The sequence below is a fragment of the Dendrobates tinctorius genome, unplaced genomic scaffold (genome assembly GCF_039654945.1).
Source record: "Dendrobates tinctorius isolate UK_male_01 unplaced genomic scaffold, ASM3965494v1 ptg000103l, whole genome shotgun sequence".
In the NCBI taxonomy this organism is placed as follows: domain Eukaryota; kingdom Metazoa; phylum Chordata; class Amphibia; order Anura; family Dendrobatidae; genus Dendrobates; species Dendrobates tinctorius.
Genome location: NW_027361771.1, coordinates 33,531,239 through 33,553,526, shown reverse-complemented (window position 1 = coordinate 33,553,526; position 22,288 = coordinate 33,531,239). Strand labels below are relative to the sequence as shown.

The window sequence follows — 22,288 nt, the reverse complement described above, 5'->3', positions numbered from 1 at the left end:
AAACTGCCCCCATCTAGTGGCCAAACATGAACACTACGCTTTCCCTATATATATGATACACACAGTATGAATGTACATCAACCGGTAAAAATATACGCATTCAAATAACAATATACAGTAATATGAAATCACATTTAATGGGACGTACTTAAAGGGGTAGGAGTGTGTTCCAGATGTTGTAACCCTAAGGGTATGTGCACACATAGTTTTTTGTCTCTGCGGATTTTGTAGAGAAAACCGCAGGAAATCCGCAGGACAAAGTGCTGCGGTTTATCTGCGGTTTATCTGTGTTTTTTCTGCGGATTTGCCCTGCGGTTTTACACCTCACAATGGATGAGGTGTAAAGCTGCAGCGTTTCTGCACCAAACAATTGACATGCTGCGTTTTGAAAACCGCAGCAAAACCGTGCGGGAAAAAAACGCAGCATGTGCACAGCTTTTTTTTATTTCCATAGGAAATAAAGGTACTGTACAACGCAGCAGAATCTGCTGCGTTTCTGCAGAGCCAAAAATGCTGCGGAAATGCAGCAGAAACCGCAAAGTGTGCACATACCCTTACATATGGGCCAGCCACCATTATTGCAGATAAGGGTTTTCACATTAAGCTGCATGATCCGGTCATCAGCCACGATTTGTATGAGTGCAGTTACCGTGTTCTATTGGGTGCATGAAGGATGTGGAGGCAGATTATGATTAACATTTAGGAGGGAAAAGTGGAGAGCTAGATTTGTGAGTTGAGGTGATAGGCTTGTCTAAACAGATGTGTTTTAACTCCTTCACCACTATGGGTTTTTGAGTTTCTGTTTTTTGCTCCCCTTCTTCCCAGAGCCATACCTTTTTTATTTTTCCATCAGTATGGCCATGTGAGGGTTTTGCCATATAGTGTATTAGAAAACGGGAAATAGTGCGGTGAATTGGCAAAAAAAGTGCTATTCCACAACTGTTTTTTGTTTTGCTATTTTACCATGTTCACTAAATGCTAAAATTGACCTGCCGTTATGATTCTCCAGGTCATTATAAGTTCGTAGCTACCAAACATGCCTAGGTTCTTTTTTATTAACCCCTTTCTCACATCAGACGTAATAATCCGTCCCTGTGTCCTGGGCCTATTTGATCAGGGACGGAATATTACGTCATCGCGATCGCCCGTGCACACGGAGTGTGAGTGGGAGATCGCTGCCGAGTGTCAGCTGATCCTGACAGCTGACATCCGCTACTAAGTGCCAGTAGCAGTCAGACTGCTCCCGGCACACTAAACCTGAAATTCTACGATCGAACATGATCACAGCAGTCCTGAAGCCAGCAGAGGGCTGACAGCCCCTCTGCCTTTGGATCGGAGACCCCACGGCGTGATGCGGGGTCCCGATCGTTGCCATGGTGACCCAATGTCGCCATGACGACATCCGGGTCACCAGACCTAGCAAACTTGCTGATCATGCCCAATGTATGATGAGCAAGTTTGTCTGTCAGTGCAGAGCTGCTACATCTTCATGCTGCAGAATGGGTCAGCATGCAAAAAATGATAGTCCCATAGTGGGACAAAGTTAAAAAAAAAAAAGTAAACATTTTTACAAAAATAATTGTAAGAATGTTTTAAACAAATCAAGATTTTGTATGTCAAAATAAATATTTAAATAAAAAACAAACAAACAATAAAAGTTCACATATTTGGTATCAACGCGTCCACAACAACCTGACCTATAACACTGTACTACTAGTTAACTCCTTTAGTGAACACCATAAAAAATACATAGGCGAAAAACAATACTTTATCATCATACCGCCGAACAAAAAGTGAAATAAAACGCGATCAAAAAGACGCCTATAAATAAACATGATACCGCTGAAAATGTCACTTTGTCCCGCAAAAAACAAGCCACCATACAGCTCCGTCAGCGGAAAAATAAAAAAGCTATAGCTCTCAGAATAAAGTAACGCAACATTAATTATTTTTTCTCACGGAACGGCAAAATCCCCACCCCAAAAAACAAATTCTTGAATTGCTGGTTTTTGTTTGTTCTGCCTCACAAAGATCAGAAAAGAAAGCGATCAAAAAATGTCATGTGATCGAAAATGGTACCAATAAAAACGTCAACTTGTCCCGCAAAATAACAAGACCTCTCATAACTCTGGGATAAAATATGGAAAAATTCTAGCTCTGAAAATGTGGTGATGCAAAAACTATTTTTTTTGCAATAAAAAGCATCTTTTAGTGTGTGACAGCTGCCAAACATAAAATCCCACTATAAAAACCTGCTATAAATAGTAAATCAAACCCCACTTTATCACCCCTTTAGGGAAAAATAATAAAATAAAGAAAATGTATTTATTTCCATTTTCCCGTTAGGGTTGGAGCTAAAGTTAGGGATAGGGTTGGGGCTAAAGTTAGGACTACGGTTATGGTTGGGATTAGGGTTAGGGTTGAGATTAGAGTTTGGGGTGTGCTAGAGTTAGGTTTGTGGTTAGCATTAATGTTAGGGTTGGGATTAGGGTTAGGGGTATGTTGGAGTTAGGGTTGCAGTAAGAATTGGGGGGTTTACACTGTTTAGGCACATCATGGGCTCTCCAAACGCGACATGGCATCTGATCTAATTTCCAGCCAATTTTGCATTGAAAAGTCAAACGACGCTCCTTCCCTTCCAAGCTCTGACGTGCGCCCAAACAGTGATTTACTCCCACATATAGGGTATCAGCATACTCAGGACAAATTGCACAACAATTTTTGGGGTCCAATTTCTCCTGTTACCCTTGGAAAATTAAAAATTGGGGGCAAAAAGATCATTTTTGTGAAAAAACATGATTTTTTATTTTTCCAGCTCTACATTATAAACTTCTCTACATTATAAACTTCTGTGAAGCATTTGGGGGTTCAAAGTGCTCACTACATATCTAGATAAGTTCCTTAGGGGGTCTACTTTCCAAAATGGTGTCACTTGTGGGGTGTTTCCACTGTTTAGGCACATCAGGGACTCTCCAAACGCGACATGGCGTCCGATTTCAATGACACCCAGTTTTGCATTGAAAAGTCAAACGGCGCTCCTTCCCTTCTGAGCTCTGCTGTGCGCCCAAACAGTGATTTACTTGCATATATGAGGTATCAGTGTACTCAGGACAAATTGTACAACAACTTTTGGGGTCCAATTTTTCCTGTTACCCTTGGTAAAATAAAACATATTGGATCAGCTATCATGTGTCGGGAAAGATGCAGGCTCGGCGCCGGAGCCCGCATCAAAGGAAGGGACACGACCTTTGACGTATCTACAGTTGTGGCCAAAAGTATTGACACCCCTGCAATTCTGTCAGATAATACTCAGTTTCTTCCTGAAAATGATTGCAAACACACATTGTTTGGTATTATTATCTTCATTTAATTTGTCTTAAATGAAAAACACAAAAGAGAATGAAGCAAAAAGCAAAACATTGATCATTTCACACAAAACTCCAAAAATGGTCCAGACAAAAGTATTGACACCCTCAGCCTAATACTTGGTTGCACAACCTTTAGCCAAATTAACTGCGACCAACCGCTTCCGGTAACCATCAATGAGTTTCTTACAATGCTCTGCTGGAATTTTAGACCATTCTTCTTTGGCAAACTGCTCCAGGTCCCTGATATTTGAAGGGTGCCTTCTCCAAACTGCCATTTTTAGATCTCTCCACAGGTGTGCTATGGGATTCAGGTCTGGACTCATTGCTAGCCACCTTAGAAGTCTCCAGTGCTTTCTCTCAAACCATTTTCTAGTGCTTTTTGAAGTGTGTTTTGGGTCATTGTCCTGCTGGAAGACCCATGACCTCTGAGGGAGTCCCAGCTTTCTCACACTGGGCCCTACATTATGCTGCAAAATTTGTTGGTAGTCTTCAGACTTCATAATGCCATGCACATGGTCAAGCAGTCCAGTGCCAGAGGCAGCAAAGCAACCCCAAAACATCAGGGAACCTCCGCCATGTTTGACTGTAGGGACCGTGTTCTTTTCTTTGAATGCCTCTTTTTTTCTCCTGTAAACTCTATGTTGATGCCTTTGCCAAAAAAACTCTACTTTTGTCTCATCTGACCAGAGAACATTCTTCCAAAACGTTTTAGGCTTTTTCAGGTAAGTTTTGGCAAACTCCAGCCTGGCTTTTTTATGTCTCGGTGTAAGAAGTGGGGTCTTCCTGGATCTCCTACCATACAGTCCCTTTTCATTCAGACGCCGACGGATAGTACGGGTTGACACTGTTGTACCCTCGGACTGCAGGGCAGCTTGAACTTGTTTAGATGTTAGTCGAGGTTCTTTATCCAACATCCGCACAATCTTGCGTTGAAATCTCTTGTCAATTTTTCTTTTCCGTCCACATCTAGGGAGGTTAGCCACAGTGCCATGGGCTTTAAACTTCTTGATGACACTGCGCACGGTAGACACAGGAACATTCTGGTCTTTGGAGATGGACTTGTAGCCTTGAGATTGCTCATGCTTCCTCACAATTTGGTTTCTCAAGTCCTCAGACAGTTCTTTGGTCTTCTTTCTTTTCTCCATGCTCAATGTGGTACACACAAGGACACAGGACAGAGGTTGAGTCAACTTTAATCCATGTCAACTAGCTGCAAGTGTGATTTAGTTATTGCCAACACCTGTTAAGTGCCACAGGTAAGTTACAGGTGCTGTTAATTACACAAATTAGAGAAGCATCACATGATTTTTCGAACAGTGCCAATACTTTTGTCCACCCTCTTTTTTATGTTTGGTGTGGAATTATATCCAATTTAGCTTTAGGACAATTCTTTTTGTGTTTTTTCATTTAACCCCTTCCCGACCAATGACGCCACATAGGCGTCATGAAAACTGGTGCCAATCTGACCAGTGACGCCTATGTGGCGTCATGACTTTAATGCCCCGCTGCAGGTCGGGTGACCGGGGTCACTAAAAGGTTACCCGATCCGCAGATACAGGGGGCTTTGTTCTTCACCACAGGGGGTGTGGCTTCGCCCCCACGTGGCTACGATCGCTCTGATTGGCTGTTAAAAGTGAAACAGCCAATCAGAGCGATAGTAATATTTCATCAATGAAAATTGATGAAATATTACAATCCAGCCATAGCCGATGCTGAAATTAGCATGGGGTTGGAGTTGGTATTAGGGTTAGGGGTGTGTTGGGGTTATGATTAGGGGTGTGTTGGGGTTAGGGTTGGAGATAGAATTGAGGGGTTTCCACTGTTTAGGCACATCAGGGGGTCTCCAAACACGACATGGCGCCACCATTTATTCCAGCCAATTTTGCGTTCAAAAAGTCGAACAGTGCTGCCTCCATTCCGAGCCCCGACGTGTGCCCAAACAGTGGTTTACCCCCACATATGGGGTATCAGTGTACTCAGGAAAAATTGTACAAGAACTTTGGGGGTCTAATTTCTCCTGTTATCCTGTTACCCTTGGGAAAATTAAAAATTGGGGGCTAAAAAAATAATTTTTGTGGAGAAAAAATTATTTTTTTATTTTCACGGCTCTGCGTTGTAAACTTCTGTGAAGCACTTGGGGGTTCAACGTGCTCACCGCACATCTAGATAAGCTCCTTAGGGGGTCTAGTTTCCAAAATGGGGTCATTTGTGGGGGGTTTCCACTGTTTCGGTACATCAGGGGCTCTGCAAACGTAACATGACGCCCGCAGACCATTCCATCAAGTCGACATTTCAAAGCGTCACTACTTCCCTTCCGAGCCCCAACGTGTGCCGAAACAGTGGTCCCCCCCACTTATGGGGTACCAGCGTACTCAGGACAAACGGGGTTCAAAGTGCTCACTACACATCTAGATAAGTTCCTTCGGGGGTCTAGTTTCCAAAATGGGGGCACTTGTGGGGGAGCTCCAATGTTTAGGCACACAGGGACTCTCCAAACGCAACATGGTGTCCGCAAACGATTGGAGCTAATTTTCCATTCAAAAAGTCAAATGGCGCTCCTTCCCTTCCGGGCCCTGCCGTGCGCCCAAACAGTGGTTTATGACCACATATGAGATATCGGTGTACTCAGGAGAAATTGACCAACAAATTTTAGGATCCATTTTATCCTGTTGCCCATGTGAAAATGAAAAAATTGAGGCTAAAAGAACATTTTTGTGAAAAAAAAGTACTTTTTTTTACGGATCAATTTGTGAAGCACCTGGGGGTTCAAAGTGATCATTATGCATCTAGATAAGTTCCTTGGGGGGTCTAGTTTCCAAAATGGGGTCACTTGTGGGGGAGCTCCAATTTTTAGGCGCACAGGGGCTCTCCAAACGCGACATGGCAAACACTAAATATTCCAGGATATTTTCCATTCAAAAAGTCAAATGGCGCTCCTTCCCTTCTGAGCCCTGCCGTGCGCCCAAACAGTGGTTTATGACCACATATCAGGTATCGGTGTACTCAGGAGAAATTGTCCAACAAATTTTATGATCCACGTGAAAATGAAAAAATTGATGCCTTTTAGGGGGCAATTTTTGTTGGAAAAAATTTTTGTTGGAAAAAAAAAATTTTTGTTGGAAAAATTAAAATGTCCATTTTTTCCTTCCACGTTGCTTTAGTTCCTGTGAAGCACCTGAAGGGTTAATAATCTTCTTGAATGTAGTTTTGAGTAGCTTGAGGGGTGCAGTTTTTAGACAGGTGTCACTTTTGGTATATTCTGCCATATAGACCCCTCAAAGTGACCTCAAATGTGAGGTGGTCCCTAAAAAAAATGGTTTTGTAAATTTTGTTGTAAAAATGAGAAATCGCTGCTCAACTTTTAAAAATTGTTTCCAAAATTGTGCTGATGTAAAGTAGACATGTGGGAAATGTTATTTAGTAACTATTTTGTGTCACATACCTCTCTGGTTTAACAGAATAAAAATTCAAAATTTGAAAATTGCGAAATTTTCAAAATTTTCACCAATTTTCCATTTTTTTTCACAAATAAACGCAAAAATTATCGACCTAAATTTACCACTAACATGAAGCCCAATATGTCACGAAAAAACAATCTCAGAATTGCTAGGATCTGTTGGAGCGTTCCTGAGTTATTACCTCATGAAGGGACACTGGTCAGAATTGCAAAATATGGCCTGGTCATTAAGGTCAAAATAGGCTGGGTCATGAAGGGGTTAAGACAAATTAAATGAAGATAATAATACCAAAGAATTTGTGTTTGCAATCATTTTCAGAAAGAAACTGAATTTTATCTGACAGAATTGCAGGGGTGTCAATACTTTTGGCCACAACTGTATAGGTTAAAGGTCATGAAGGAGTTAACACTTTCTAAAAATGGGCATGATTTATAAATCTCCCCAATATGTTCAGTCATTTTGTTTGGGTTTTCCAGATGGATCCAGTAGCAGAACTACATCGGAGAGATGTCCCAGCCCTCTGTATTCCCCGGATTGTTCAGAAGAAAATCACAGTGCCCCGCAGGATAATCAGGTGATATAGCTTGTTCAGAAAAACATATCAGACAGTAGAAATCAAACAGCACACTGACCAATGTAATTCAATAAGGCTGTTCAGATGACCGGTTTTTCACAAGCATCGAGTCTGAAAATAATCACAGCGTGCACTGTATTCTGTATCTTAGATTAGAGTCGCCTATACAAGTCTATGGGTGGCCAAAAAATGAAATCTTCTTAAGGGTATGATCCCACAGTCAGTAAACACTGCGGGTTTGACACTGCGTACATCCGTAGCGTCAAATCCGCAGCGTCCAGATGTTACAGCATAGTGGATAGGATTTCATGAAATCTCATCTCCACTCTGCGTGCAGGGACACTTCCGGCTTCCCTGCGTAAACGGACGTGCGGCGTGTCTTTCCAGACTGCAGCATGTCTGTTTATGTTGCAGAGATGCTCAATCTCCGCCGCATAAATTGCCCATTCACTATCATTAGATGCAGTAAAACCGCAGTATCTTTGTAGTCACATGCGTATTAAGTGCGGGAACACCGCTTACTACGCATGTGACCTAATTTAAATAACGTCTTACCTTGTGGCACAGCCAGAACTGCCATGCACGTGACCGCTGGGGACGGGGTTATCTCTGGTCACTCGGCAAGTTCTCATGATAAGCTGACCACTAGAACTGCAGTGCAAGTGACAGCGGGAGACCAAGTTATCTCCGGTGGTCATCTACAAGCTCCGCTGTGTCGATGTCAGGCTGGATGGTGGCATAATGCCACCGTTCAGCCAAAGGCATCCAGATGTAGCAGAGCTGGACTGTCGTGGGACAGTATGTTTATCTTCTCGGTGGACAGGTATGATATATTGTTGCTTTTTTATTTTATATCTCTTACAGGAGATCGAGGGCTTCGGTGGAATTAGGTGTTCAGTAAGTATGGTTTGATTGAGAATATGAAAGGAGTCTGTGTGATTATTTCAATTAAAGGACTTTATTCTAGCTGTGTGTAGTTCAATTAACTCCTTAACGTCCATTGTCGTGCACAGGCCGTCATGGCCGAGTGTAACTTCCCGCACCATGACGGTCTGTGCAGGTCGTTCATTTAAACTGTCACTGCAGCTGACAGGCACGGGATGAGGTGCGGGGACCCTTGCAGTCGGTCCCCGCACCCAGAGCGCTGTGACACAGCACCCAGTCACAGCGCGATCGGGCAGGAGATGCTGAAATTTCAGCATCTCGTGCAGGAGCTCAGCGCTGCAGTGGCTGAACATCCTGCACTGACAGCCTGGAGCGGTGTCCATGCCACCCCTGGCTGTTAACCCCCTGATCGAGCGTGATCGCAGCGTTCGGAGGGGGAGGCAGAGGGTCGGGGGCTCCCTCTGCCTCAGATTGGCGTCCCCGCGATGTAATCGCGGGGCCTGATCTGTGCCATGATGACCCAGGGGTTGTCATGACAACCTCCGGGTCATCCAGCTACGGAAAGCCGCTGAGACCATGCTCACAGCATGGTCTCAGCAGCTTTCAGCATAGGGTATAATACATTGCAATGCTAGAGCATTGCAATGTATTATACCTGCAACAACCTGCAACAGGTCTAGTTTCCAAAATGGGGTCATTTGTGGGGGGTTTCTACAGTTTAGGCACATCAGGGGCTCTGCAAACGTAACATGATGCCCGCAGACATTCCATCAATGTCTGCATTCCAAAACGGCGCTCCTTCCCTTCTGAGCTCTGCCATGCGCCCAAATAGTGGTTCCACCCCACATATGGGGTATTGGTGTACTCAGGACAAATTGCACAACAACTTTTGGGGTCCTATTTGTCCTGTTACCCTTGGGAAAATAAAAATTTGGGGGCAGTGTTTCCACTGTTTAGGCACATTAGGGGCTCTCCAATTGCGACTCCAGCCAATTTGACATTCAAAATCTCAAATGATGTTCCTTCCCTTCTGACCACTGCCATGCGCCTAAAGATTGGTCTTCCTCCACACATGGGGTATTGGTGTACTCAGGAGAAATTGTATAACAAATATTGTGGTTCATTTTTTCCTGATACCCTTGACAAAATAAAAAAAATTGTGTCCAAAGAAAAATTTTAAAATTTGGGGGGAAAAAAGTTAAATGTTCATTTTTTTTCCTTCCACATTGCTTCAATCCTTGTGAAGTACCTAAAGGGAATCTGTCACCTCATTTTTCCGATATGACACTCGACCACCGCCATCAGGGGCTTATCTACAGCATTCTGTAATGCTGTAGATAAGCCCCTGATGTAACCTGAAAGAGAAGAAAAACGAGTTAGATTATACTCACCCCGGGGTCCGGTCCGATGGGTGTCGCTGTCCGGGTCCAGCACCTCCCATCTTCTAGCGATGATTACTTCTGTCGCGGCTCCTGCGCAGGCGTACTTTATCTGCCCTGTTAAGGGCAGAGCAGAGTACTGCAGTGCGCAGGTGCTGGGAAAGGTCAGAGAAGTCCCTGTTTCAGATATTAGGTTGCACATAAAGAACCTCCTTTCCAGGTTCAGTTTTTCTTGTACGAGTGCTATCCATGATTTTGATGGATGGCAATCATACTTATGATGTTCTATTTAGGTATTTCACATATCCTTTTTTTTAGTTTTCTTCGAGTCGATTGTTCCATGCAAAATCACAGAGCCATGGGGTCAGATGTACAGCACTGGGATGCTATCTGTGTGCTGCCTGCTTTATATGAAAGCTGGAGAAACTTTTTTTTTTTCTCTGTCAAAGAAAAACTGATGAAACTTTGACCAATATCTGATGAAAATAATTGATGAAACGCAGTCCGTTTTTCTGCTATATGAAAACAATTGATGTCTGAATGAGCTCTGACGCTGGGGATATGCTGCTGCAGGTGCCTGTTCTGATAAGCACATCACCCAATATCTGCCAATATCTGTACTCCAAATAACTACATTCTGATATCAGTACAGCAAACGGCAGGCAAATAAACTGGGTGAGAATGCGTTTTTAATCCATTTTCAAGGGGTTTTTGTACAGGAATCCTCTGATAACAATTTGGAAAGTTTTATACCGTTCCTTCATGGACAAATTTATTTTAAAAATGGTGATTCAGTTTCTCTTTAATGTGTCTGTGCTGGAGGACTTGCCATGTAGCTTTAAATGGACATAAGCATAGATTATTTTAACCCCCTCTACTTCCCACCACTCCCTGTAATAGTATGCTATGAAGGCTATCATAATCATTGGAGTGGCATTCTCTATTTAGTTCAATTATCTCTGATAGCTGTTGTTTTGTCACTTAGATGCAGAAGTTTATTGACAGGCGGTTTGTAAGTGGTTTGATCTTGAAAGGAGTGCATTTTCTTGCAAACCGCACCCCTTAGCTAAAAATAAAAAAAATAAAAAACAATAAGCAAATTTAGTACCTCCACAACTGTAAGTTATTTTACCCGTACAGTAAACACAAAGGCAAAAAAAAAACAGGATAGCATTTTTTTAGTCATCCTGCCAGCTCCTAAAAACTCTAAATACTGATTAGTTATTAAAAGGTGGTAAATATACTAAAATTTAATAATAAAAACTACAGAGTAATGCTTCTCTTCGTGGAGAGCGCCAAGCCAGAGTAAGGAGACTTGTAGGCCATGCTATGCTCCATTGGGAATTTAAATATGCAAATTGTATCTTAGTGCCTCCTATTGGAAGAAGCATTTCTAAAAGTCCATATCAACTGTTTCACCCCTTCACCCTCTAGCCTGTTTTCACCTTCATGACCAGGCCAAATTTTACAATTTTGACCAATGTAACTTTACTTTATTTTAGTAATAACTCTGGAAAGCTTAAACGTGTCCCACTGATTCTGAGATTTGTTTTTTCGTGACACATTCTACTTCATGATAGTGGTAAAATTTGTTCGATTTGATTTGCGTTTTTAACCCCTTTACCCTCCAAGTTGGTTTGCACTTTAATGACCAGACTAATTTTTACAGTTCTGACCAGTGTCACTTTATGGCTATGTGCACACATTGCGGATTTTATTGCGCATCCACAGCGTTTTTTCACGTGGAAATGCACCAAATCTGCAATGTATTGCCCAAGCAATGTTAGTCAGTGTGAATCCAGAATTGGTGTGCACATGCTGCAGAAAATTCTGTCCTGATTTGCAGCGTTTTATTTTCCGCAGCATGTCAATTCTTTTTGCGGATCTAAAAACATCATGCTTTGGGGCTGATTCTCAGCAAAGGGACCAGGACGACTGATCCGTGTACATGAAAGAATGAATGGGGCCATGTATCGTGAGATTTTGAGTGCAAACCTCCTTCCATCAGTAAGGGCATTGAAGATGAAATGAGGATGGGTCTTCCAGCATGATAATGATCCCAAGCACACAGCCAGGGCAACAAAGGAGGAGTGGGAGAACTTGCACAATTGGTGGCTGACTAAATACTTTTTTCCCCACTTTATATTTGCTTTGTGTGTTTAAACATTGTATTTGAACATGGTATGTAATGATATTATGGTCTTCAATGGAGAATGTAAAAGAAGAGGTTAGACAAGGAAATTACATCACAATTTTTTTTTGTTAAATGATATATCTTTTATTTTGCTTACAAAAACGCATACAAATCTGCATGAAAAATCCACATCAAAAACGCATCAAATCCGCGTGAATTTTCAACTAAGTTTTCTGCCAAGAGAGGTAGATTTTGCGCAGATATTTACAACAGCAAATCTGCAACGTGCTTACATACCCTATGAGGTAATAATTTTGGAACACTTTAACGAATCCCTATACTTCTGAAATTGTTTATTTCGTGACATATTGTACTTCATGGTAATGGTAAAATTTCTTCGATATGACATGCGCTTATTTGTGAAAAAAACACAATGGAAATTTGGCAAAAATTTTGCAATTTTCAAACTTTGAATTGTTATGCCCTTAAATTGTCACAAAAAATAGTTGATAAATAATATTTCCTACATGTCTATTTTACATCAGCACGATTTTTGAAACCATTTCTTTGGGGGGAAGTTATAAGGGTTAAAAGTATTTTTTAGTGACCACATTACATTTGAAGTGACTTTGAGGGGTCTATATGACAGAAAATACCCCAAAGTGACAGCATTCTAAAAACTGCACCCCTCAAGGAGGTCAAAACCAAATTCAATAAGTTTATTAACCCTTCAGTTGCTGCACAGGATTTTTTTGGAATGTGGGGAATAAAATGAACATTTACCTTTTTTTTTTTTTTTTTTAACAAAAGTTTTACTTCAGACCCAATTTTTTTTTTATTTTCACAAAGGTAACAGGAAGAAATGGATCCCAAAATTTGTTGTGCAACTTCTACTGAGCATGCCGCTACCCCATATGTGGGGGAAAACCACTGTTTGGGCAGAGCTCGGAAGGGAAGGAGTGCTATTTGACTTCTTGAATGCAAAATTTTCTGGAACAATTGCCGGACGTTATGTCATGTTTCGAGAGCCCCTGATGTGCCTAAACAGTGAAAATCCCCCAAAACTGACACCATTTTGGAAACTAGACCCCTCAGGGAACTTATCTAGATGTATAGTGAGCATATTTAACCCCCTGGTGCTTCACAGAAGTTTATAACGTTGAGGCGTAATAATGAAAAAAATGTTTTTAGCCTCAAATTTTGAATTTTCGTAAGGGTAACAGGAGAGATTGCACCATACAACTTGTACAATTTCTGCTGAGTACACTGATATCCCATATGTGGGCGAAAACTACTGTTTGGATGCACGGCAGGGCTAGGAAGGGAGGGAGCATCATTTGACTTTTCAAAGGTAAAATTTCCTGGAATCATTAGCGGACACCATGTCCTGTTTGGAGAGCCCCTGATGTGCCTAAACAGTGGAAAACCCGCACAAGTAACCCTATTTTAGAAATTAGACCCCTCAAGGAATGTATTTAGAGGTGTAGTGAGCACCTTAAACCCCCAGTTGCTTCGCAGAAGTTTATAAAGTTGAGCCGCAAAAATAAAACTAAATAAATAAATCTAATTTTGTATTTTCACAAGTGTAACAGGAGAAATTGCACCATAGAAATTGCACAGCAAATTGTTCCTGAGTACAAAGATACCCCATATGTGGGGCAAAACTACTTTTGAGCTACAGTGCAAAGCTCAGAAGGGAAGAAGTGCCATATTGGAGTTCAGATTTTGCTGGAATAGTTGAGGGTGCCATGTCACACTGGCACAGCCCCTGAGGTGCCAGAACATAGCCCCATATGTAAACTCATTTCACAAACTAAACTCCCCAGTGAATTCATCTAGGGGTGCAGCGATCATATTGACATCATGTGCCTCACAGAATTTTATACCATGGAGCAGTGAAGAATGAATAAGTTCCATTTTTACCACTAAAGTTATTTTAGCCCCAAGTTTTTAATTTTTCAAAGGTCTAATAGGAAACAATGGACCTCAGTTTGATGGAAAAATTTCTCCTGACTACTCTGATACCTCATATGTGGGGGATTACTACTTTGGAGGCACAGTGCAAAGCTCAGAAGGGAAGAGGCGCCATATTGGAGTTCAGATTTTACTGGAATGGTTTGAGGGTGCCATGTCACATTGGCAGAGCCCCTGAAGTGAATTCATTTTACAAGCTACACTCCCCAATTAATTAATCTAGGGGTGCAGCGATCATATTGACACCACACGTGCCTCATAGAATTTTATAACACTGAGCGGTGAAGAAAGAATAAATTACATTTTTACCAATAAAATGTTGTTTTAGTCCCAAGTTTTTAATTTTACTAAGGGCTAATATGACATTTTTAAGAACAAACTGAGGTCTGTTTTTTCCCTGAGTGCACCAATACCCTACATGTAATCTAGAAATATTTTTAAGGCACAGTGCAAAGCTCAGAAGTGAAAGAGCACCATATTATAGTTCAGATTTTAATGTTATGGTTTGCGGGTGTCATGACTCACTGAGAGAGCCCCTGAGTGAGATGCCAGCACAGCAGAACCCCCCAATAAGTGACCCAGTTTTACAAACTACACCTCAATGAATTCATCTAGGGCTGCAGTGATCATATTGACACCACAAGTCTGTCACAGAATTTTATACCATTTGGCAGTGAAGAAAAAAAATTACATTTTTACCACCAAAAATTTTTTTATCCCCAGATTTTACATTTTCACAAGAAGAGGGTAAAAATGGCATCAACATTTGTCTCACAATTTCTACTGAACGTGGCAGTATCCTATATGTGGCTGTGCAATACTGCTTAGCCACGTGGTGAGACTCGGGATAGGCAGAGCTCTATTTGCCTCCTGGAAAGCAGATTTTCCTAGAATACTTTGCGGACTCCATATACAGAGCCCCTAAATGCTAGAAGAGCAAAATCCCTCCTCAAGTGACCCCATTTTGAAATTATACCTCTTTGGGAATTTATCTACAGGTATAGTGATGATTTTCACTCCATGAGTGTTTTCCAGAAACAAGCAGCAGTGAATGTTGTGGAGTGAAAATTGCAAACTGCTGTTCTAGTTACCAATATGTTGTAGTGACCAGTACGTTATGCTCAGTTCATGCTTCTGGAGACACGCACCCATAAGTTAGGCGGCTTTCATCACTACAGAACTGCCAAACATGTGGACACTATACAGTTAGGTCCATATATATTTGGACAGAGACAACATTTTTCTAATTTTGGTTCTAGACATTACTACAATGAATTTTAAACAAAACAATTCAGATGCAGTTGAAGTTCAGACTTTCAGCTTTCATTTGAGGGTATCCACATTAAAATTGGATGAAGGGCTTAGTAGTTTCAGCTCCTTAACCTGTGCAAAGTAATTGGACAATTGACTCCAAGGCTATTTCATGGACAGGTGTGGGCAATCCCTTCGTTATGTCATTCTCAAGCAGATAAAAGGCCTGGAGTTGATTTGAGGTGTGGTGCTTGCATTTGGAAGGTTTTGCTGTGATGGAAACATGCAGTCAAAGGAGCTCTCCATGCAGGTGAAACAATCCATCCTTAAGCTGCAAAAACAGAAAAAACCCATCCGAGAAATTGCTACAACATTAGGAGTGGCAAAATCTACAGTTTGGTACATCCTGAGAAAGAAAGAAAGAAAGCACTGGTGAACTCATCAATGCAAAAAGACCTGGGCGCCCACAGAAGACAACAGTGGTGGATGATCGCAGAATAATCTCCACGGTGAAGAGAAACCCCTTCACAACAGCCAACCAAGTGAACAACACTCTCCAGGAGGTAGGCGTATCAATATCCAAATCTACCATAAAGAGAAGACTGCATGAAAGTAAATACAGAGGGTTCACTGCACAGTGCAAGCCACTCATAAGCATCAAGAGTAAAAAGGCTAGACTGGACTTTGCTAAAAAAAACATCTAAAAAAGCCAGCACAGTTCTGGAAGAACATTCTTTGGACAGATGAAACCAAGATCAACCTCTACCAGAATGATGGAAAGAGAAAAGTATGGCGAAGGCGTGGTACAGCTCATGATCCAAAGCATACTGTTAGAAATCTGGTTTCTACAATGCCTATGCTGGAATCCAGATTCTCACATTTGTCTCCAGAGGCTAAGTCCTTCGTCCCTTCTTCTGAGCATGCTCATGGGATGAGCTCCCATTGGAGTTCGGGAGTCAGGTGCTCAGGTCCTGCTCCTGATTCCATTGGTTATGTTCAGGGCTCTGGGAATTTCCGGCAGGTCCTGTAAGCTATAAAAAGTGCGCATGGCCGTTCCGCCATGCGCTAGTATTCTCTTACTTGCTGCTGTATGTCTGACTATGGATGCTTGGACTGGTGACTGACTCATTAAATATCCCCCTCCTTGGTTATTACGAGTGTGTGAGTGATTGGGTCAGCCAGTAGCAGCGCTAGCGCCAGCGCGCTCGAGCTTCTTCCATCGCAGCAGCTAAGCGTCCTGCATTGCGCCAGCATTTTTGCAGTGCCTTTGCCAGCGGCTCTATACTTGCCGCGCTGCAGTTGCAGCACAGTGTGCGTTCGCGGTTGCAACGCCTCTACCCCAGATGTCTAACGGTAGGTCTAGACGGAGTCAGTCCCGTCAGTCTTGGCGACTCCTGTGACCGCATACCGCATCTGTGTCGCTGAGCTTCTGTGAAGTACTAACAGACTCAGCGTTTTGTATATGTGAATGCTTGCAGCACTGTGTGTGAAACAGTCTGCTTTTGCTACATATGTTTATGCTTGCAGCTCTGTGAGTGCAACAGAGCTTGCTCTTGTGCACTAGGTGCAGTTAACCCTGTGCACTTTACCGCCTCAGTGCTCTGCCCCTCTCAGCAGCGGTTTTGTCACCTACTGCACGGTGGACCCTGGTCGGCGAACACGCTTTATTTATATTTTTATTTAGCGTGTTCCGCCGTCCCGAACACATACCACATCATCTGTAAAACATGGCGGAGGCAGTGTGATGGCTTGGGCATGCATGGCTGCCAGTGGCACTGGGTCACTAGTGTTTATTGATGATGTGACACAGGACAGAAGCAGCCGAATGAATTCTGAGGTATTCAGAGCCATACTGTGTGCTCACATCCAGCCAAATGCAGCCAAACTGATTGGTCTTCGTTTCATACTACAGATGGACAATGACCCAAAACATAAAGCCAAAGCAACCCACGAGTTTATTAACGCAAAGAAGTGGGATATTCTTGAATGGCCAATTCAGTCACCTGATCTCAACCCAATTGAGCATGCATTTCACCTGTTAAAGACTAAACTTCAGACAGAAAGGCCCACAAACAAACAGCAACTGAAAACCACCGCAGTGAAGGCCTGGCAGAGCATCAAAAAGGAGGAAACACAGCGTCTGGTGATGTCCATGAGTTCAAGACTTCAGGCAGTCATTGCCAACAAAGGGTTTTCAACCAAGTACTAGAAATGAACATTTTATTTACAATTATTTAATCTGTCCAATTACTTTTGGTCCCTTTAAAAACAGGGTGGCACATGTTAAGGAGCTGAAACTCCTAAACCCTTCATCCAATTTTAATGTGGATACCCTCAAATGAAAGCTGAAAGTCTGAACTTCAACTGCATCTGAATTGTTTTGTTTAAAATTCATTGTGGTAATGTCTAGAACCAAAATTAGAAAAATGTTGTCTCTGTCCAAATGTATATGGACCTAACTGTATGTGGTTTAGGCACACTGGGGCTCAGAAGGGAGGGGGCATTTGGATTTGGGAGCGCAGAATTAGCTGAATTTCTTTTGGGGGGCGAAGGCTATTTAGCTTTTCCAGGGCCTTTGTGCTACCAGTAACGTGGAACCCCTATATTTCCATTAGCAGATAACGGAGCTGAGCGGGGACTTGCTTGCCTTTTTTTGTGAATTGAGTTGAAGCTTTTATTGGGAACATTTTACATAACATTTGGGATCTCATTTATCCCGCACTCTACACTGAGCACTTACTTTGGGGTTTTCACCTAAATCTCTGAGTGACGTGATTCTGATGAAACCCCAGAGAGATCCATTCACTATAATGAGACAGCAGAGTTACTCTTGACTCCATCCGTCCTCTTTTCAGCGTTGTCCTTTTTAGAAGTCCACAAAACTGTGGCTGATGGCACTTCTATGCATGCCTAAAATGACGGACACCAATGGATCATAGGCCAGACTTTGTCCACAGTGCCTCCATCTGCCTTATTATAGGAAATCATCTGCCCAGTTCTGGGACTGAATCCCATGTTTCAGAGATTTACACGGAAACCCCAGTGTAAGTGCTCAGCGTAGAGCACAGGGTAAATGTGAACTGAGCATTACTGCGATCTTTGGGAGGCAGAATGAACAAATCAACAGCAGGTGAAAAATTGGTTTTATTTATTTTTTACACCGTTTCTCGTGTGGTATAGGTGATGAGGCGACTTTGTTATTCGGGTCGGTGCAGTTACAGCAATACCAGATTTATATAAAGTTTTTATGATTAAAAATTGAGTAAGCGTGGATTTATTCTGCGCTGCTGAATAACTGAAGATCCAGGTGTGTTAATAAATTGTGGTTTTATTCAACGCATTTCAAAGTGCTGAGACTTCTTCATCAGTGTGTGTGTGTGTCCGGGATTGGCATCCGCACCGTCGCAGCTACAGCCAAAAAATTTGGCACAGTCACACGTCTGGACCCCGAGAGAGTCATAGGCTATGTTGTGAGGTGAAATTTTAACCCCACGCGTTCCAATTCACCAAACAATTTTGCCCCTATTTTCATAATGGGGAAAAAGTGCAAGGAAAAGTGTTGGAGGCAAATTGACAGCTGCCAGATGTGAACAAGGGGGACGGCACAAAACAGTATATACCGTACAGTTGCTAAGGTGGGGCCCTGACATGGGATACTCACCACACACGGGGATATGAACACACACACAATATGTGCCACACACTGCCACGTGCTTCAACACATATACCACCCTCAGCACACATTTCACCACACATACACCAACCTCGACACATAAAAGTCGAAAAACAAAAGTCGCCACTCAAAACTCGCCACGCTGTCCCAGAGCTGTTTAAAAGATGAAAAATGAGCTGTGATTGGTTGCTATCAGCAACAATTTTCTTTGTAGACAGTTGTGGTAACTGAGGCCTATTATTCTTATCATTTCTATGGTGTTATCGTCCTTCTGTAAAGCTGGAAATAACACAATTTATTACCGGGCCAACACAGACCACCCTCTGACACAGACTGCAGGGGTAACCCAGTATCACACAGGATAGGATTAGATACACGGTTCAGCAGTCATTATCACACAGGAGAGTATTAGATACACGGCTCAGCAGACAGTATCACACAGGAGAGGATTAGACACATGGCTCAGCAGTTAGTATCACACAGGATAGGATTAGATACACAGCTCAGCAGTCAGTATCACACAGGATAGGATTAGATACACAGCTCAGCACACAGTATCACACAGAATAGTATTAGATACACGGCTCAGCAGACAGTATCACACAGAATAGGATTAGATACACGGCTCAGCAGTCTGTATCACACAGGATAGGATTAGATACGCAGCTCAGCACACAGTATCACACAGAATAGTATTAGATACACGGCTCAGCAGACAGTATCACACAGAATAGGATTAGATACACGGCTCAGCAGTCTGTATCACACAGGATAGGATTAGATGCACGGTTTTTATGTGCAATATAATCATAATTTGTTATAACTAACCACAGTTGGTTACTATGCCCTGGCAACCCCGGGCTCTTCAGCTAGTATATATATAAATATGAGTGTAGAGCCCCACCCACTCCGCATAGACACATTCACTACCCCTAATATCCCACATCATCCCGTCAGCCAGAGCCACCGGACTACTACCCCTAATATCCCACATCATCCCATCAGCCAGAGCCACCGACTACTACCCCTAATATCCCACATCATCCTTTCAGGCAGAGTCACCGGACTACTACCTCTAATATCCCACATCATCCCATCAGCCAGAGCCACCGGACTACCCCTAATATCCCACATCATCCCATCAGCCTGGGGTCAGAACCAGAGCACTGAGTGGAACGGTCCTAACTTCCATACCAGGGATCCCTCTAAGAGAGGCCTGGCATCAGAACCAGAGCGCTGAGTGGATTTGCCCTGAATTCCATACCAATGATCCCTTTAATAGAATCCTGGGGTGAGAATCAGAGCGCTGAAGGATTTACTCTAACTTCCATACCGGAGATCCCTTTAAGAGAGGCCTGGGGTCAGTAACAAAGCACAGAGTGGATTTGCCCTCACTTCCATACTGGGGATCCCTTTAAGAGGGGCCTTGGGTCAGAACCAGAGCACTGAGTGGATTTTCCCTGACTTGCATACCAATGATCCCTTAAATAGAACCCTGGGGTCAGAATCAGAGCATTTGAAGGCAATTGCCCTGACTTCCATACCGGGGATCCCTTTAAGAGAGGCCTGTGGTCGGAACAAAAGCGCTGGATGGATTTGCCCTGACTTCCATACCGGAGATCCCTTTAAGAAAGGCCTGGGGTTAGTACCAAAGCACAGAGTAGATTTGCCCTAACTTCCATGCCAATGATTGCTTTAAGAGACCCTGGGGTCAGAACCACAGAGCTGAGTGGAACGTTCCTAACTTCCATACCGGGGATCCCTTTAAGAGAGGCCTGGGGTCAAAACCTAAGCGCTGGATGGATTTGCTCTGACTTCCATACCAATGATCCCTTTAAGAGAGAAGATGTGACTATGAGATGGAGGATGTGTGATGGGTATATAGGCACGGGAGGGGGGGATTCATTTCTGTCATGTACTCACTGCTCCTTTCTGGGGGGCAGACAGTAGCTGGGAGCTTATGTTCCCAGGGATGCTAGATTTCTCCCACCATGTCAGTGTCTGCTGAGGTGTTGTCAAGTGGGAAAACTTGCTCATAGCAACCAATCACAGCTCACCTTCTTTTAACCAGCTCTGGTGAATTGAGAGATGCTTAGTGATTGGTTGCAAGGAAAACTGTTGCTCATAGCAACCAATCACAGCTCAGCTTCTTTTGAACAGCTCTGGTGAAATGAAAGATGCTTCGTGATTGGTTGGTGATGCACACACATACATACATACAGTCACTTTTATATATAGAGATTTGTGTATTGGATAAGACCCTATTTGTGCTATTTTCTCCGGCAGCACCTCTTGAAGTTTTTATGCTTGGTAGTTGTCACACATTAAAAGATGCTTTTTATTGCAAAAACTAGTTTTTGTATCGCCATATTTTGGGAGCCATCATTTTTCCATATTTTGGCCAACAGAGTCATGTGAGGGCCTGTTTTTTGCGGGACGAGTTGATGTTTTTATCAGTACTATTTTTGGGCACATGACATTTTTTGAACTCTTTCCATTCCGATTTTTGGGAGGCAGAATGAACAAAAACCAGCATTTCAGGATTTTTTTTTATGTCATTCCGCATGTGGTAAAATTGATAAGGCGGCTTTATTCTTTGGGTCAGTAAGATTACAGCGATGCCACATTTATATATTTTTTTATTTTTTGGTGCTTTACGCAATAAAAAAACTTTTTATAGAAAAAATAACTATTTTGCATTGCTTTATTCTGAGAGCTATAACTTTTTTATTTTTCCACTGATGGACCGGTATGATGGCGTTTTTATTGGTACACTATGTTAATATTTTTGATCGCATTTTATTCCCCTTTTTGTTGGTGGGTATGATGATAAAGCATTGTTTTTTGCCTTGTTTTCATTTATTTTTTTTAAGGTGTTCACTAAAGGATTGAACTAGTGGGACAGTTTTATAGGTCAGGTTGGTCAGGATGCGGCGATACCAAATTTGTGTGCTTTTATTGTTTATGTATTATTTTTTCTTATATTATAATAATTTTATTTTTATATTTTTACAACTTTTTTTTTTTTTTCATTTTATTTTTAGAATGGTGTCACTTTTGGGTATTTTCTGTCATATAGGCCACTCAAAGTCACTTCAAATGTGATCTCTAAAAAAAAAATGTTGTTGAAAAAATGAGAAATCGCTGGTTAACTTTTATTCCTTCTAACTTCCTAACAAAAAAAATTGTTTAAAAAATTCTGCTGATGTAAAGCAGACATGAGAAATGCTATTTATTAACTATTTTGTGTGATATGACTCTGATTTAAGGGCATAAAAATAATAAAAAAATTAATTGCAAAATTTTCGCCAAATTTCAGTTTTTTCACAAATAAACACAAGTCATATCAAAGAAATTTTACCACTATTATAAAGTATAATATGTCATGAAAAGACTATCAGAACCAATGGGATCCGTTGAAGCGTTCCAGAGTTATTGCCACACAAAGGGACAGCGGTCAGAATTAAAAAATTTGGCCCTTTCATGAAGGTGAAAACAGGCTTGGAGTGAAAGGGTTAATAATGAAAAAAAAAACTTTTCTGGGACCCTCCTGTACGTGTCTTCCAGGGGTTATTACAAACCCTTTTTCTTA

The 22,288-nt window shown here is 42.1% G+C and overlaps 1 protein-coding gene across 2 annotated transcripts in view; it reads left to right on the top strand.

Moving 5' to 3' along the window:
- LOC141100196 (oocyte zinc finger protein XlCOF8.4-like) overlaps nucleotides 1–22,288 on the top strand; it is a 57,320-nt gene that overhangs the window by 20,303 nt on the left and 14,729 nt on the right. For both annotated transcript variants that reach the window (XM_073588519.1, XM_073588520.1), the window contains exon 4: nucleotides 7,303–7,400. In XM_073588519.1, the coding sequence (XP_073444620.1) occupies nucleotides 7,303–7,400 (98 nt within the window). The remainder of the gene's footprint in view (nucleotides 1–7,302; nucleotides 7,401–22,288) is intronic.